Here is an 18,134-nt window from a genome sequence, read left to right as displayed (position 1 = left end):
AGAGACATTAAAGTACACAATATGATGGATCTACAAGATGTGTACAGAGAGGTGTGAAACCCTAGGAGCTAAATCCACAGAGTTGCTGAAGGGAAATGCTGATAACAATTATTACTTCAAGCACATCTTTGCCATCTGTCATGATGATACCTGAAGACCTGATAGACCTTAATTTGATGCTTGCAGCATGCAGTCAGAGAAGACAGTGTGCTCAGCTGTGCTCTGTGATTATCAGACTCACCTAGCCTCAGATCAGTTGAGATCTGGCTACACAGGTACATCTGAGGCTCTTGCCAAGAGCAGCCTGGTGGGCCTCCAGTGCCATGCAGTCTTTGGGGCTGTGCTTCTCATGCTCAGCTGCACTCTTCCCATCTGTCACTTGTTGTTGACTGCCTGCCCTCCCATCCTTGTCAGGCATCCTGCTCAGGAACATGTGTTTTGGTAAGGTTTTCTACATGAAGAGAGGTCAGTTAGCTGTGTCACTGTGTATTCCACAGGGAAGGCACTAGCCATGAAAGAAATACATTTTTATTTTGAAGCCAAAACAAAGTTTCTGATGTTCTCTGCACTTCCCAGGGGAGTTCATTCTGTGCTCGCAGAGAAAGCCTCTCTCCTGCACAGATCATTGCTTCTCAATGAAAAAACTCATATCCAGCAGAGATGCCCAGTAGCACTCCTAATTTCTAACACTAACAATTGTGCAATTATACATTTGTGCTGGCTTTAGCACCAGATGGAAACTAAACTGCAAATGAACCACTCCCCTTCCCCTGCCTGTTTCACTAAGGGAATGGCAAAAGCAGAAAGTATGGGTTGAGATAACACTTTACTGAAAGCACAAAGCCATGGAGTAAGAAATTCACAATAACAACAGCAATATTAATAGCAAAGATGTACAAAAAGAGAAGAGGTTTTACCCAGCAAAAAGGAGTTCACCACTGGGAAAAAACAGATGGCAGATGCTCCCTATAGGTTGTGTCCACTTGGTTTCCAAGACAAAGGTGATATGGAGACCGTTCCCACTCGCTACCTACATGGTCAGCAGGAACAAAGGCAGGATGGCAAGGGAACTCCCATGGCTAACATTTCCCACACCCCCCAGCCTGGAAACCAGTGACAGATAAATCCCCTGAGTCAGGCTGTGCTGCTGCTCTGCTGGGCTCCCTTCTGCACAGGTGTCTGTGCTGCTGTTTCTCCCGCTGTGCTGGTCCTGCAGGTCACTGCCACTTTTCCAACCATTCTGCCACCTCCTTTCAGCTCAGCTCAGCTCTTATCAATGGGTCTCCTCTCAACTGGACTAGGGTTCAGTCCCACCAGTCCTTCCCCCGTGGCAGCCTCTGCACAGGCTCTGTTCAGCCCTGCTGTTTGCTGTTATACTGAATAGTACCTCTCAGAACTTCTAGGTAAAATGGTTATATTTAGATGCAGAAAACACACAAAATATTATCAGGATCCACTGGCCTCTCTCTCTCTCTCTGTTAAAAAAAAATTACAGAAATAGCTGTTCCAGATGTATCAGTTGTACAATTTGCTGATATTTTGTGTAATACTCAGGTATATATCCAGTAGTTATGAGCACTGGTGCCACTGTCCTTTCAGCATTCTGGAGAAAACAGGAGGGGGAGCAGGAGTGCAGCGGGGGCTGGATCTGCAGGGGCTGATGCTGACACCTTCCTTCTCTAGAGAGAGGCAAAATGGTGCCCACTTCTGAAGAGTGTGCTCATTTTCACCCCTAAACCAGTCCCACGTGTATGATGTGGGTGGGATAGAATCCCAACTTGGATGTGCCCACACTGCACTAAGCTTCACCCCCTCCTGCAGCCAGGACAACATCTAATCCTTTGCTGGACATACTGATCTAGTGAAACCTGCCTGTCTGCCATAATTGAAAATTTAGTCCCTCGTGTTCTGAATGATGCTGGAACACAAAGTGAAATTGTCAGACATCCTTGGTATTATATTTAATTTGGGTCTCTGAATACATCATCAGGTAACCTACTTTTATTCATCTGTCAGTAGCATAAATTACATTCTTCATCTTACAGTAAGAGTTGGAGTCTTGCAAATATTTCAGTTTATGACTTAAATACCAGCAACATACTAAACTAAATCTTAACTCCATGTCTCCAGAAGTTTACAGTCTAATGGCAAATCCATCAAAATTCATTTAAAGATTAAATTCTTCAATCTAAATATCACTGTGAAGGAGCTGTAAACTTGCAGTCCATATACTTGTGTAATCACCTAATCTCCATTTCCAATTATTAGCACTGTTTACTGTGACAGAAGTGTGATGGAAGATGATACCTGTATTTTTTTCAGTGAAAATAAAAACTATATTCTCTACTAGTGAAAAGAAAAAAATAAATAAAAAGCCTGCTGAAACCTGCTGATGAGAGTCAATGCAGTATTTTGTGCTGTATTGTTATTTTTTTCTTGTTCCTCTGTAACTGAAACCAAAAAATCTGTAGGAAACACAGTTCAGGGCTGATCCAAACCAGTGCAAAGCTTTTATTTTCAGTGAGTTTAGTTTAGGATTTTGATAATTGGAAAAAAACAGTAGAATGATTTTAATCCAGAATGAGTTTGTTTTTGAAAGCAAAGGATGATTTTTCTAGCAAAATAAACAGTTGTTTCTTTATGTAGTGACTGCTGAAATCAGAGTATCTTATATTTGTAATTCTTTTATCTGCTTTTAGCTCTGGATAACAGAATATGCTCTGTCTGCTGTGATGCAAAAGCACCTGTCTGAGAAACAAGAGAAGATAATTCAAGGTGTCGTGAGCAGGCTAGGATGCCTCAGTGATGAGTAAGCACAGTTTCATCCATGAGCAGTGGGGAAAACTTCACTGCTGCATGCCCAGATAAAAACTTGTGTACATTACATTGTGGAAAGCAGTGTTGAGGGATTATTAGCACTTCAGACAAAGAGCCAATTGGTCTTGTTTTTTTGTCAGGGTATCAAAAGTAAATTTTAAAATGTAGACATATCAGGAGTCCTAGAAATTAGAAAAGATAGTCTTATGTGATTTGTCACTGGTGTGCTTTGTGAGTATCTGCTGTGTTTGTGGGGGGTTTCTAGTCTTGAACCAGCCTCTCTCTGCACTCTTTGTGTCACGGTGGAGCTGCATTTTCTGCAAGATTAAGTGTTTGTTCCAGTAACATGTAGATAGTTATTTAGCTATTTTATTTCTCTTTTCATTTTAATTTAACTTCAGTGTGACAGAACTAGAAGTGTAACACAGCAGTACCCATTCTCTACACCTGAGCAGCTTTCCAAGGCATGCTTTGTACAAAAAGGCATTTCACAGAGTGAAGAATAACTCTTCCATCTTTAAGGAATGACTTTGCTGAACACAGGTGTGCAAGCAGCTTCACTGATGGATTTTTAATGGTCCTTTTTACAGGTCTGTTAGCTACATCTTGCAAAAGCACCAACTTCTGCTGTGCTCAGTGCTCAGCAGGTTCAGCTTGCGGAGAGCGGGGCTGGCAGCCCTGGCACGCATGCGGCTGGCCAGAAAGAAGAGCTCCCTTCAGGAGCTGAGAGAGCAGCACACCCTGCAGAAGGGATCCTCCCCATGCCAAGATGAGGACCAGTGGCAGCTGCAGAAGGCAGTGGTAGGTACAGTGTCCAGGTGGGTTATCTCCAGAGGTCTCACATGCTGTGATATTTGGCATTAGAAGTGGCCACTGCAGACCTAAACTACACAAAAAAAAACAAAAAAAAAAAAAAAAAGCCAGCAACAAAAAAGTTCAAGCTCCAATAAGAAAGAAAAATATTCTCTGTCAAAAATGTGCACATTGCTGGTATAGGACGTCTCTGAGTATGCCTGTTGTAGTTTGGGCAGACATTTTAATCCCTTGTACTTTATTGAGTGTCCTAGCAAGCTTGTATAGAAATTTATTTATATGAAAATACTAATGCATGAAGGGAAGGATGCCAGCATGTATAAAGGACTTCTGCAAAGCTACTGCTTCAGGGTAAGAGAGCCTCCTACTAATTCTGCTGGGGATCGTAATATGCACTTGAGAAGTTTTTACTGGAGCATTAGGAGAAATTCTTACTCCTACCACACAAATCAAGTTCTTCTATACTGTCATAATTTTTCATAATTTTTTTCTCTCTCTGTCCATAAGAAGATCAGCACCCATTCCCAATCCTCCCAAATTATCTGGCTACTGTAGGTCATGAAGACAAAAGAAAGTTTAAGGGATTTTTAGACATGATGTTCCCATAGGTCACTTTCACATCTGTTTGTGACTGGTTTTTAGTGTTGATCTATTAAGTGTTGTTGGTTATTTAATTACATGCATTGGATATTTATGTAGAGCAATACCACATTTCATATTTCAACTTCAGACAACCCTCCCAGGAGGTGTCAGTGATAGCCCTGCCCAGCCCACTGCTGCTGCACATATGGCTTGAACCCATCAAACACTTTGCAGCTCTGTGCTCCATGCTGTTGCTGTGTAATTAGCTGAGAGGTAAAAATTCTGTACCCCTCTAATTTCAATTTGCATCATACAAACCCTCAATCTCCACATGGAAGAGGAATAAGGAAAAACTGTGTCCTGCTGTTTTCATATTTGAAAAATATCAATTGAAGCAGTTTCTTTTAAGTTTGAAAATCTGAGAAACTCATTAACTTTCAGAAGAAATAAAATATAAAATAATAAAATACAAATGTATATCACTGCATTCCTCTTGTTTTCCGTTACTCCCTCTCACTTAGCTCACATGGAGATGTTAATTGATGCAATCACTGCCTTCCCTAATGAAAATGAAATGTCCTCAGGTATTAGTGTTCCTATGGCATCTCTCCATTACAGCCTCTTTCAAATTCCAGCTAAAACCCATCTCACAACGAAGTGCCTAAAAATAAGCTTGCTAGATTCTTGCTGCTGAAAAAGTAGAGCATAGGAATTGGGAAAAGTCAAGAGAGAAAAAACATGTTACAAACATCCTCCAAAACCAACAACAGTCTATAAGGAGTTCAGGAAGAGGTTAATTTACAGACATTCAACCAGATTTTTAGATATATTGTGTTGTTTTACTCAAACTTAAATTTTGCTTGGGCCAGTTTTATACTGGTGGACAATGTCATGTCTATCTATTGATTTCATGTAGAATGTAAAATGACTAATGAATCCTAGCTTGGGCATAATCACAGGACATTGGGTCTCTAAAAAAATGAGAAACAGTTTTTAATGACATTCCAACTTTCTCAGAAACCTCAAAAATATAAGTCTTAGCTGTAAGTATAACATGTCAGAACATTAATAAGAGTATTAATAAGCATTAATAAGAATATTTCTACAGATGAATGTTCCTTTTCTACTTGCATTTCTTATTTCCAAGAAGGCATCAAAAAGGTACCGTCACATCTTCCAGAATATTTTCAAGTTATTTAGCCTTAAGTGAGTGTATAAATATAAGAAAGACATCAGCAACAGAATATTAGGCCATCTATGGCAGAGTACTTCACTTAGGGATGACAGAACAGACCATGCTGGTAAGCAGATACTACTGTTCACTAAAGAGAGCTTAGATGAAAAGTGGGCACTTTTCATGCACAAAAATGGAGGCAAGGATGGTCCAAAGACCTCAAAGGACTTGAACTCCTCAGCCTAAAACATAGGTGGCTTCTGGAATATCATAGGTTTTAAAACTGGCATCAAATATGTGAATAGAGAACCATTTTTCACGTTTCTAATGAAAGAAGAGAGCACCTAGCAAAGTTACCAGATGGCAGGTTCAAAATTAAGAAATATGTGGAGAAACTTTAGAACTCACCAGCAGAGGATGTTGTGCAAATGGTTTTCAAGTGTTATCACCCACCTTTGTGACCTGTCCCAAGGGCCATTGGTACTCCCAAGGGTGTTGGTACTCCTAAGTACCAGCAAACCAAGTTTTCCTCAGGTAGACCATGCAGGCTGTGGAAGCATTCCTGGTGCGTAACTGTCCTTGCCTTGCCCCTGTGCAGTTTGTCAAGGCATCCACTATTGTCCCTTACTGGACTCAGGATATTTCACATACATGGGAATACATCACTTAGGAGTGACCAATAGGACAGGATGCAGTTTTACTCAATGTCAGTGTCATATTTTCTGAAAAATCACTTTGCCCAGGATTTTTCTCTTGGGAAGCTGAGAAGCCTCAGAGGAAAATGAAAACAATATTATCTCCTTTGCTTCTCCTGTGTTTGCTGCTTTGTAATGTGCTTTGGAGATTATTTAGCCAACATGTGAATTGTTTTTACTTAATGACCAATCACCATCCAGCTGTGTCAGACTCAGAGGAGTCAGTCACAAGTTTTTAATTAATATCTTGTTATGCCTTCTGTAAGATCCTTTCTCTATTCTTTAGTATGGTTTTAGTATAGCATTATATCATATCATATCATATCATATATCATAATAAATTAGCCTTCTAAGAACATAGAGTCAGATTCTCAATTCCTCCTCCATCCTGGGGACCCAGCAAATACCACAACTGTACATAACAGTGGCAAATGTGTTAAATGACTGTACAAACTTCCTCTGTAAATTATGTTATTATAATTACTAAAACTGTAACATTCTGAATGGGTGCAGGACTTTATTTCAAAGTGAAGCTGACTACAATTGTTAACATATTTGAATGGCAGTGCTCTCTTGTTGTCTCTCTTGATTACCAGGAGTCCCACATCCGTGAAGAGGAGGAGAAGCTTGAGGAAGAAACACAAGAAATCAATTTAGAATTCCACCAGCAGCAAGTCACAGAAATCCAGGAAGCTCTTCAGTTTCTTCAGCAGCACATGGAGCAGGTGATTGGGCAGACTCTGCTGCAGTATGCCCGAGGGGAAGCTGGAAAAAAGAGTTCAGATCATGAACAGGACTTCAAGGTATGGAAATGGTCAACAGCAATTTTCAAACAAAACAAGGGTACCTTGCACAGATGGAAAGCAATTTAATGTATGCAGTAATCTATGCCTGGAAGTATTAGCAGAAAACCCTTAGGACCTGTGTTTAAACTGAGCATAATTTGCAACGTATTTGCAAGCTAGTTTATGTAGCAGTACAGTATTTGCTACAGCAGCCAAAACAGGTTTTAAGTCAAACACTGGAACAGGAAAAAAATTGTCACAACTCTTAATGACAGAGAATAGTAAAAAGAAGAAAAAAAATGAGATGATTATCTATTGATAAAGGGTTTTTGACTAATTAATAGTTTGCATTCTACCAGCTTAATATTAATTCAACATCATATAGATCAATAATTTTTTTTCCAAAGTAAATATTTGGATTTTCTTTGTAGCGGAAGCTCACAGCAGATCTACACATAGATTAGCTTGCTTTGCTGGCAATTGGCTTGACTGTTAAAATGGGCTGTAGAGATTGAGTGGATAGGGGAATGACCACTTCCCAGATGGAGATGGAGATTAGAAAGGTTTTGCTGCAATTTTTCATGTTGAAATATTGCATGGTTTTCAGTGTCTCAGTCTTCCCCATTTTTAAAGCCACATTTTAAATTCACAATTTTGTGTGCATATACCAAATTAGGTGTAAGGTTTTTTTTAAACAGATCAAAACACTTTTGGGCTTGGAAATTAATTGTGACGTGTACTGTGTGATACAGGAGAGACTGGTGGAATCTGCTGTTGAAAGTGTATATGGGACCAGCAATAATATCAGTAGACTGGTGCAAAACTACTACCAGCAATTAGGAAAAATCACAGAAGAGTATGAAGGAAAAAAGCTTCAACATCTGAAATCCTTACAAGGTTTGTATGGTGCTGACAACTTTAAGACAGTTTTGCTTCCCAGTAATTGTGCTTAGTGTAAGGTTAGAGGATTTTACTTCTTCTGGCATCCCTTGGCCTAGTAAATCTGAATTTAGTCTGCCAGGCAGAGTCACAAGAGGAAAGGTGGGGAGTGCCTCCCCTCTCACAGCCAGCCCAGCCCTGGGTACATTCACTAACTGCTCCCTGATGGTGCAGGTGGAAGGAAAGGTACCTGTCAGCCTCTCTCAGTGTTCAGAAAAGGTTGGACACTCCCCAGATGAAGGTTTTGTACCCTGATCTTTTACAAACCCATCCATCTCCCTCCTGTTTAATTTAAATAGGGTAGTGCAAGGTCTTGCTTGTCAGATGTGCCCAAGCCTTGCTGCCAGGCAGGAGTTCAGGGGCAGAGTCAGGAGCCTGGTCAGCAAATAAGCGCTGTCACAGAGTGTGAGCATTTGCAAAAGTAACCAGAGTAGTTTCCTGTCAGTTGAGGGACATCTTGTGAAGCTGGGCATACCCAGGAATTAGTCACATCTGAGTGGAGGGTTTTCTTTATAATGCATTTTTTGTTTAGGTAATACAGTCCTTGCTTAAGGCATCAAAGTCTTTTTAGAAAATTTCTGCTTCGAATTCCATGTTAATCAGTTAGCCTAGTGGGAGAAGTAAGTAAACAGGAATTCCATGACATTCCTATCTCAGCTAAATGATGCACAAAGTATTCTCTTTGCAGCAGATCACAGTGGCAGAGTGTGTAAGAAGTACTTGATATCCCTAAGGAGCAGTAACTTTGGAAAGGCTACCTAGAATCATTATTAATCTGTGATGAAGGTTGTCACAATGCACAGTTTTAATTTTGAGCAGAAAATTTTTCAAAAACATTATTTCAACAGAAGGAAATGAAAGGATCAGACTGAAGAATAAAGAGAATGAACTGGCATTGAAAGAAAAACACACCAAAGGCCTCCTAAATGTATCATCCACGATCCACCAAAGGTTAGACCAGGCAGCAGCACTGCTGTCCATTTAAACTTTGTGAGTGATTGCAGATCTGCATGGATGTCTAGCTGAATGAATGTCTTGAGTTTGCGTTTTATACTTCTCTTTGATGGAAAAGAAATACCTATTGCCAAATGATGTCTGCCCTTTGATCTCAGAGAATTACTTTCTTATTAAATAAACTTTTTGATGGTCATTAGTTACAGATTGGAGAACTATACTTAGGCAGTTTGAAAAGAGAGAATGAAATACAATGCCAAAACATATGCCAAATTTTAAAAGAAATTTAACATAAATGTGGGATGGGAACCAGTGCTGAATGTAATTCATTACGTTCCATCCTTTTTACTTTGAACATCAAAAGTGTTTGTTAGTTTGCTGTGGAGAAAACATATACCATAATGAGGAGAAAATGCTTGAAGCCCAAAAAATACTCAAAGTGGAAAGAAGGCTTCAGTGAATGCCTTGGAAAATCAAGATTACTTGCACTAAATTTAGAGTGGAATCTCTCAAATGTTAGTTAAATAAAAATCGTATTTAATTAATTACTGATTAAATGAAAATTAAGTCCAGACAAAAAGCACTGCATATAAAAAGGCATAAGTTGTCATAAAAATGTCTGTGGCTTGTCATTTACATTATACATTTTTGTAATAATTTTATGTCTTTACTCTTGGTTTATTATTCAGCAAAATACAACAGCTTCAATTTTGGCATTGTAAAGAGGTAAATCTTTTTTCAGACATTTTGTTTCTTCTAAACTGAAAGATATCATTGCCCACTTTTTTATCCCTGTTTGAGTTAGTAAAGAAATGGATTTATGTAATAAAGGATTTCATAAAAGATGTTAGTCATTCATTATCAAATTTATCATTTATTGTGACATACAAATTCACTTTCCAGCTGTTTTCTCATTTGTTTTTTCTCCTGTAATCTATTCTAGTATCTTTAAACAAAATACAGTAAAATTTGCCTTCCCAGAAGCAGAAATGTGCGATTGAAGAATGTAGCTATACAGCATCTGAGCTGATACCATAATAATCAGTAATCAAACCCATTTTCCTATTGCCATTATGATTTCTTTTATGGTCTAGTGCTTTGTAAATTAAATGTAAAGTTTACATTAATTTGTCCAATTCCTATAAACTCGACGTTGTTTTATTGTTTTATTTCTTTTTGCCCTTGGTGCGAGGTTAGGAGTGTGAGTTCAAAAAGCAAATGTTGCAAGGTAACCTCTGTAAGCAGTGAGCATTACAGTAGCAACTTCATTAAGTGTAAATGTCAGAAAGGATTTGTGTCACCTCCTTCCTTGAGGAATTTGATGGATGATTGGCAGCATTGCTTTAAGGTAGATCAGGCAAGAAAACAGGAGAAATACAGATGCAGCAAAGCTGCAGCCATTCAGGTTGTACTGTAATAATAATAATAATCTTTAACCAGAAATGTAAAACAAGTGAAGAATACAGCAGTTAATGCTTTCAATTCCCAAGTTGTCAATTACCATGTTGATGGCTCAGTCTGGTTCTGATGATGGCTCAGTACTGAAGAGGCCTGGATGAAATGCCTAATTCTTAATTCCTTGTTCTCACACCTGATCTTTGAACATTGTTTGCCTTGGCCCTTTGGCAAGCAGGCAGTAAAACTAATCCTAGAAAGATACAGTGGTTTTGAAAGCAGGCTTCAACTTTAGAGCTGAATTCCAGTTCCCAAAATCCAGGCATGGACACTGCAAACTCCTGTAATTCCTCCCCTCCAGAAGGACCTTGTATTCTATAGACAGCCAAGGCAGGTTACTAAAATAAGTAAATCTAAAAATCTACCCCAAAATTTTCTGTCCCAGCAGAAGTTGGCTGGGCCAATACTGTTAATGAGCCTTTCTCTCTACAAAACCTTCTAAATAGACAGGATTGTATTCCTCCCTTGCACTGAACATCTCTACATTTACATTTCTCTGACCAGGATAGTGCTCCAGCAGAACAAGATTTTGGCTCAGTTTGAACTGCGGCAGCAAATTCGTCTGGAGTGCCTGAAACAGAAGCTGCTGGGATTGCACCACCTGGGAGCTGAGCTGGAGAATCAGCTAAGGGTAAAATGGTTCAGGGATCTAAGTATTCAATGGAGAAACATGGCACAGATTGTAGGGGTCTCTTTGCTACCCTAGTTGGAATGAGTGCTGAGATTCATCTCTGTCTTGTAGGAGCATTTCCCTGATAGTTTCCCATATTGTTTCCTGTGTTTCTGCAGTGATGTGCCTGTTTTGTTGTGCCACGTGTAATAAAATAACACAGAACTGAGCTGTGTTGTGTTGAGTGATTGCTGCTCTGTCCTTGCATGCAGGAAGCAGAGCAGGACTTTGTGAGGGAGTTGGCTGTGCTGACCCGAGTTCCACTGACTGTGAAGAAGAAGCCTTCCAAAAGGAGCAAGCCAGCAGGTTGGTACTATCCTGAATTGTTCAGAAAAAACCCAACTTAATTCCTCAAATTTTGCAGTATAACACATTGGAGTTTCAGGAGAGATTTTTCATCAGTGCCATTTCCCTAACTGGGATGTAGAAAAGTAATGGAACCTTTCAAGGTCACCCAGTTCTCCAGCAGCACAGCCACAAACAAGTGTCACCTTTCCTCACTTCAGAGCAGCCTTTAACCTGTAGATTACATTGTGTCCCCTCAGGTGAGGCCTTGCCCTGCTGAAACCAAAACATTTTTCGTGTCTTTGTCGTGTCCTTTAGAAACAACTCTGTTCACCTCGATTGCTAAATCCATGGCAGAACAGCAGAGTTGAATCATCCAGCTTTCATTGTCCTGGAAGAATGGAAGAATTGCCTCCCACACATGTACTCAAAACAGGAAGCTTGATCTATTTTTATGAATTTACTGTAGTTTTGACAAATGATACTAATTCATTCTTCAAGAGATACTTAGGGACAAGTTTTCAGAATAGCAGTCATGTTTCCTAGTCCACATTTCAGATGCAGTGTACAAGTGCCATCCTTTGAGCCGTGCAATCTTTCTGTCATTATCAGAATGAAACATATGGTGTTGCATTTGAAGGGTGCTGAAAGGCAGGATGGGTGCCTGAAAGGGAAAAGCAGGTCACACTCTGCACACTTTTGAAGTCTTTCTCCCCAGCTGTTGTTTCTCAGGTGTGCAGAATTGTTTGCCTTGGTAGGCACTGTGACTGCACAGTCAGGGCCCTCAAAGCAGCAAATTTTTAACATCATGTTCTGATTCAAATCACTCAAAATATGAACTGGCTTTTCTTCTACTTGGTGGTAATAAAAAGCCATTTTCAGTTACTTGCTAAGAAAATATATGATAGGGCTTTCAACTGTTGCACCACATGGAAACTCACTTCAGTGTTCTGCAAATGTGGCAGTTCACAGTCTGCTGTGTGAGAACTAACCAGTGGTAAAAAAGCTGTATGCTGGGCTAATGTAAAGTGAAGTGATTTCCTTGGAATAATAATAGGTATGGATGAAAAGTTAGTGTAACTTTTTGCTTCAGGTTAATCAATACCTAACAAGCTCTACTATTTGTGATTCTTTTTTTTTTTTTTTTTTTTTTTAATCTACTGCATTTGGCAATTCAGGTGTAAAAGCAAATTCCAAAAGACAGACCTTTCAGTCACCTGAACCAGCAGAAAAAGATGATTCTCATGAAAATATTCAAGAACCCTATGGAATAACTTCTGGCTTATGCAGGTATGTTACAGACTAAAAATAATGGTATGTGAAAAGCTATTTATAAAAGAATCCTTTTTTAATACAAAAACTGCAAAACCTACTTTTTAAGGCGGTATGTCAATCAAACTCAAAACATAATGTCTGCATTGGCTGAGGTTCCTTAATATTTACTTTCCACATGTACTTAAGCTTTTTTACCTCATAATCTTTTTCAAACTTAGGAAATTCATCTGTATTTGCCTGTCTGTACAGCTATGTATTTTATAAATAGCTTTAATCAAAGGTAGAGAAATGAGAAATACTGTTTCCAAATTTCCTTTATTTAGTTTTATTTAAACCTTAGTCACAGACAGCATAAATCAGCAGAGACAAGTGAATTCAATGGAACTAGGCTGAAATGTAGCAACCAAAATATGGTCTGTGGTATTTAGGCTTTCAACTTCCACCTTTATTCCAGGAACAAAGGCAAGCTCCAGTCTTTGGCTGATGAGGGTAGCAGCTCTAACAATGATTTTCTTGATAGATGTTTCAGTTGGCTTGTGCTGGGGTGCTGACTGGAGGAGAAGTGGCTGCAAACCTGAAAGGTGCCAGCTGATTAGCACGGGCAGATCAAACCAGCCAGCTGGTTGCTGCGGCTTGATATATTGAGCAGAGAAAATCCTGCTGACAGGCAGAGCAAACAGTTGGTTCTCAGGAGCCACAGGCCTTTGGGGAAAAGTATTTATCCCCTGAGTGACCTCAGCCTGGGACTGACTTCAGGAGATGGCTCCCTTCCCTGATGGCATCAACCCTTTTCACACACTCCTTTCCCACAGCCGACCAGGGATGCGTGCGCGGGGAGCAGGGAGCCAACAAAGGAACCTTTATGGGTTTGCAACTTTGGCAGCCCCAGCAGAGGCACTGAAACCAGTGACTGCAGAAGTTATATAGCAAGAGCCTTTCTTTTACCAAAATTAATTTACTTGAGGAGAGAAGTAGAGTGTTTTAAAGTAGAGTGTTTTAAAAACTGTCTGCAATTTTGTTTTCTTTTTCTTACTTATTCTTTCAGAGAGATGCCACAGAGTTCACATGAAGAGGAGACTGAGCCAAGGAAAAACTCAAAGATGTTAAAAAAGAAAGGCAGCAGGTAGTAAAAGCTTTTGTCTGAGCTGTCTGAACACAGTGTACCAAGGCATCCTTCTGGGGAATCTCAGCAGCTCTAGGTACTTACTGAGCTGCTTTGCTGAGGAACAATGAAGAAAATCAATAATAACTCATAAATCTTTTTTAGCTGCAGACCAAGAATCAATCCCAACTTCCTTTAGCTGTTAATAAAACATTCCCTGTTGGTTTTTCTAAGGGGGAACAAGGAAGTCTTTAATACAAGCTCTTTGAGACTGCTTGGGTAATGTGCTGGGGAGAGAGTGTTAGATTTGGAATAAACCTGAGGATTGTGCACCTGTAGGAGAGCAGGTGCACACTGGGCCCAGGTCAGTGTGTCTCAGTAAGGTTTCATCACAAGAGTGATGCACTGTTTACTTTTGAGCCTGAGATGTGGTCCACAGTAGCATTCTTTTTTGTGAATGCTACTTTGACTTAAGGAAAGGAAATAAAAATGTAGAGAATATGTAAACAGGCTTCAGATGGTACTGAGAGATCAAAAGATGACATTTGGTCTCTCTTTTGTTATATTTTTGTGCTTCCAGTCCTATGTATGCTTTTTAAAATTTGTACAAAGATGTTTATATACCTACTTCTCTGCCTTTGTCTAAGAATTCAGATTGTTACTTTTAAAGGAAATGAGAGAAAGCTGGTTAACTCTTTTACTTTTTATGCTTCAGTTTCTAGTCTTCTTCCTTAAGTGCACCCTTTTGTTTCCAATGTACTTTGTTATGCTCATTACATTTCCTATGGGAAATTCTTGTTATGCAAAGCAGTGAATTCTTGCTGGCTGCACAGAGCACCTGTGTTGTATAATAAATTGCCCCATTTAAGCAATCCTACAGCTTTCACGAAGTGGGAGTATTCTGCCTTTTCAAAAATAAACATATATTTTGCTAATAAAAAGGTTGTCCTTTGGTGGAAGATGGAAAGTCCTACATCAGTTTGCCTCAGACAAAAGTGCTGCTGTACAAACGAGTTCACCAGGCCAGTTACACACGTGTGTTACATGGTTCATTTTCATCTCAGCTGTAAAAAAAACTTGTGAATTGTACCATTTCAAGCATTTGATTCTGGTATTTCAGCACTTCAGCTCTATGGTGTCTCTCTGCCCTCACAGTCTGGATTTTAACATTTTAGTTGCTGCTTGTTCTTTTTTGGTTGGTATTTTTTTGGGGGGGGGGGGGTTTGGAGTGGGGGGAGGTTTTTTTGGGTTTTTTTGTTTTGTTTTGTTTTGTTTTGTTTTGTTTTGTTTGGTAACAGAATGAATGCATTCACATAGGATTTTTGAACATGTTTCACTCCAAACCCCTCAGGGCAGCAGAGCTCCTGCCACACTCAGGGTGCAGCAGAATCACTCGAGAGGGTTCCTGGTTACCCAGGTGGGATCTACCCTGTGCTGTGCTTTGGCCAGCCCGGCTGGAAGCGGCTTTTCTCTGAATTAGGAACGGGATTGTCCCAAAAGCGGGGCAGCAGTGCCCTCTCCCGGGCAGCCCGCGGTGCTCACGGCCCCTCGCAGGTGGAGCAGGCTGGCAGGGAGCTCCGGGAGGGACCAGGGAGGGTCCCTGTGCTCAGTGCCACCCCTGCCAGTCCCCTGTGCTCGGTGCCACCCCTGCCACTCCCCAGGGGTGTCCCCTGTGCTCGGTGCCATCCCTGCCAGTCCCCAGGGGTGTCCCTGTGCTCGGTGCCATCCCTGCCAGTCCCCTGTGCTCAGTGCCATCCCTGCCAGTCCCCTGTGCTTGGTGCCACCCCTGCCAGTCCCCAGGGCTGTCCCTGTGCTCGGTGCCACCCCTGCCAGTCCCCAGGGGTGTCCCTGTGCTCGGTGCCATCCCTGCCAGTCCCCAGGGCTGTCCCTGTGCTCGGTGCCGTCCCTGCCAGTCCCTCCAGGTCTGGGTGCACGCACCTTCCAATCTTCCATCTGTCTGGCTCTCCTGGGAGGGAGTTTCTGCTGACCTTTCTTCTCTCCCACAGTCACATTGGCAATCTCCTGTCAAAACACCCACTGGTCCTGTCCCTGTTAGTGACTTCAGTGCCCTTGAGTTTCCCCATGGATACCCCAAGTTCAATGTTATGTGCAGATGGGCACAGTGTGACACTTGCCATCACTGTCTGTCAGTGAGGCAGATATTGGACAAGAAGGGTTTAACTGGACCAAGAAACAAGTGCAGAAAATGCCAAACATTAAGCTGAGCATTTCCTGGCTCCAGGAAGGCATCAATGGCAACATTTCACATGGCTTTAAACACACCTTGGCAAATGCATGGCAGACAAATTCACTGAGAGCTACAGGTACATCATGCTGCTGCTGCTTCTCAAGAATTTACAGAGCACTGGAAATGAAGCAGGCACTCAGAGGAGGATTAGCCTTGTATGCTTGCTCTTCTGACCTCCTTCAAGCTTGTGGTTTTGGCTACTGGAACCCAGAGCAGATGGTCATCTGACCTGGTCTAGTCTGAGATCTTAGTTCTTGGGGACAAAGACCAGTATATTGCCAAGAGAAACACTCAAAGGCTGGGACAGCTGTCAGTTTTCATCCAGTCTTAGCATCATAATTAGCAGGCTTTGCTATGAACACTAGAATTTAAACATGTAACTGCATTGCTCTGGTAGCAGACAAACTGTAGCACAAGACAAACTGGTCCAACATATGCTCAGAAATCAATCTGTGGATCCAGCCTTCCCTTCCACATCACTTTTTTAACAAAGATAGTTCCCAGGCTGGTCATAGGGACTAATTTTAAGCTGACCATTGCAAAAGCAGTAGGGAAGAGCAGCTTTACATCATTAGAGCTGCATCAGGTATTGAAAGGTCATAGCCTGCAGCAGATTTTTATAAGTTTGACTATTCAGAAAGCCTGTAAGCTCTGCACTGCTTCCCAGCTGTGGCTGAGATAACAGCAGCTCCTCACCAAGTTCACATCTCCCAGCCTGGTGTTCCTGCAAGGGAGCAAACACAAGTGCAGTTTCTTGTGCAGCGTGCACTCAGGAGCACCAGCTAATGCATGTTTCATTTTCTTAAGGACACGTGAGTGATGTAGGGGCAGAGACATTGCTATGAAATAGACTCCAGGAGGTAAGAGAAGTACCCCTTGCCTTGTTTTCCATCCATGGGGAACAGCAGGTGCCATCTCTCTGGTGGAATCACAGGAACCATCCAGGTGAGGCCTCCTCCACCTCAGCTGCTGAGGAGCAGCTCAGGATCCACAGCTTCCTGCAGGCTGCCCCTCAGCAGTGCCATGGCAGGAGCAGCCAGGCTGCAGGGATTAGGCTGCTTCTTCTTGGAGCCATCACAGGAGAGGCACACTGACAGGCACAGCCTTGTTCACAGAGGAGCACCGAACCATGAAATGCCTCTCAAAACACCCACACGTATTTATTCACAGACACTTCACAGTGAAAAAATAAATGCATGTTACCAGTGAATCTTTGACCAGCTTGTAGGAAAAGGGCTTTTGGTTTAAGATGCTGTTAAGTGGGTAGGAAAAGTGGAATCTAAACATGAGTTTCACAATGATCATTTCTGTTACCTCAAGTGTGACAAGCCTCATACGTTGAGTGGATTTTTTATTTGGAGGTGAGCAACCATTGCTACTTGCACAAAAATGTGCATGAAATACAACAGGGAAATTGTAACCAGCAGTTTGGAAATTTTCACACTGTCAGATTTGCCACATAGCTTCACAAAGCAGCTGTATTTCCACTGTCAGGGTTACATCAACACAACTGCTGGCTGTCAACACTCACAGCAAATGGGCTGGAACAGGACAAGGCAGATGGAGACTTGGCATTTCAGGACTGCCTTACCTGCTAGGCTGTAGGTCATTCCAGGTACACTGTCCTCAGGCTTCTCCGCTAGTGTTATTTTACTTCCTATAAAAAACCTGAACCGCCAAATGAGCAATTTATTTTAATTCATATCATGAAAAATATCTGAACCACCAAATGAGCAAGAAAGCCTGAGGATGAGGGCATGCTCCAAGCAATATGAAATGTGAATTTGAATTCTTTGCAGAAAGGATTGTTCATGAAAAGCTTTATTTTCCTTTTTTTGGGAGCAAGCAATTCAGTTCACTGCAGACTGAATTGCAATGTTTCTGCACTGGTTCAGCTCAAAGCCAAAGGAAAAGCTGGCTCTTCAGACCAGCTCTGCTGCCAGGTTTCAGACCAAGCTGACGAAATAGATTTTTCCAGGGCAGTGGTTCCTTTCCCAGGCAAGCTGGAGGTGACAGTGTACGTTTCAGAATGACAGGCTTCAGGGGGGCTACTTCCCAAACTGCTATGGCTCACATGCACTTGGCATGCCCCACAGGAGCTGTGCCAACCCGAGTGACTGATGCATGGCTGGGATGGATGGGTGCTCCGTGGGTGCAGCACAGCTAGTTAAACCACTCCAGTGGCACCCCACGGCTGCAAGAGTGCTCCTGGTGCAGCTCTGTAGTGTGGCTAAAGGCAAAGCAGCACAAGGGGAGGGGTCTGTTGACCTGCTAATCTCACAGCACCCCACATCCACTGCAGCCCACACCTCCCACAGCATCTGTAACACTGTCACACAA

The 18,134-nt window shown here is 41.6% G+C and overlaps 1 protein-coding gene across 1 annotated transcript in view; it reads left to right on the top strand.

Annotated features, from left to right (window-relative positions):
* Positions 1–14,481, top strand: part of EVC (EvC ciliary complex subunit 1) — a 50,050-nt gene extending 35,569 nt beyond the window's left edge. Inside the window, exons 13-21 of the mRNA XM_063157617.1 lie at positions 2,700–2,809; positions 3,408–3,618; positions 6,678–6,884; positions 7,619–7,763; positions 8,654–8,756; positions 10,719–10,845; positions 11,097–11,190; positions 12,348–12,459; positions 13,490–14,481. Of these exons, the coding sequence (XP_063013687.1) occupies positions 2,700–2,809; positions 3,408–3,618; positions 6,678–6,884; positions 7,619–7,763; positions 8,654–8,756; positions 10,719–10,845; positions 11,097–11,190; positions 12,348–12,459; positions 13,490–13,571 (1,191 nt within the window). The 3' untranslated portion in view covers positions 13,572–14,481. The remainder of the gene's footprint in view (positions 1–2,699; positions 2,810–3,407; positions 3,619–6,677; positions 6,885–7,618; positions 7,764–8,653; positions 8,757–10,718; positions 10,846–11,096; positions 11,191–12,347; positions 12,460–13,489) is intronic.
* The last annotated feature ends 3,653 nt before the right edge of the window (positions 14,482–18,134 follow it).

This window comes from Melospiza melodia, chromosome 5 (genome assembly GCF_035770615.1).
Source record: "Melospiza melodia melodia isolate bMelMel2 chromosome 5, bMelMel2.pri, whole genome shotgun sequence".
Classification (NCBI taxonomy): domain Eukaryota; kingdom Metazoa; phylum Chordata; class Aves; order Passeriformes; family Passerellidae; genus Melospiza; species Melospiza melodia.
Note: the sequence above shows the minus strand (reverse complement) of the source record. Positions and strands in the feature narration are given on the sequence as shown.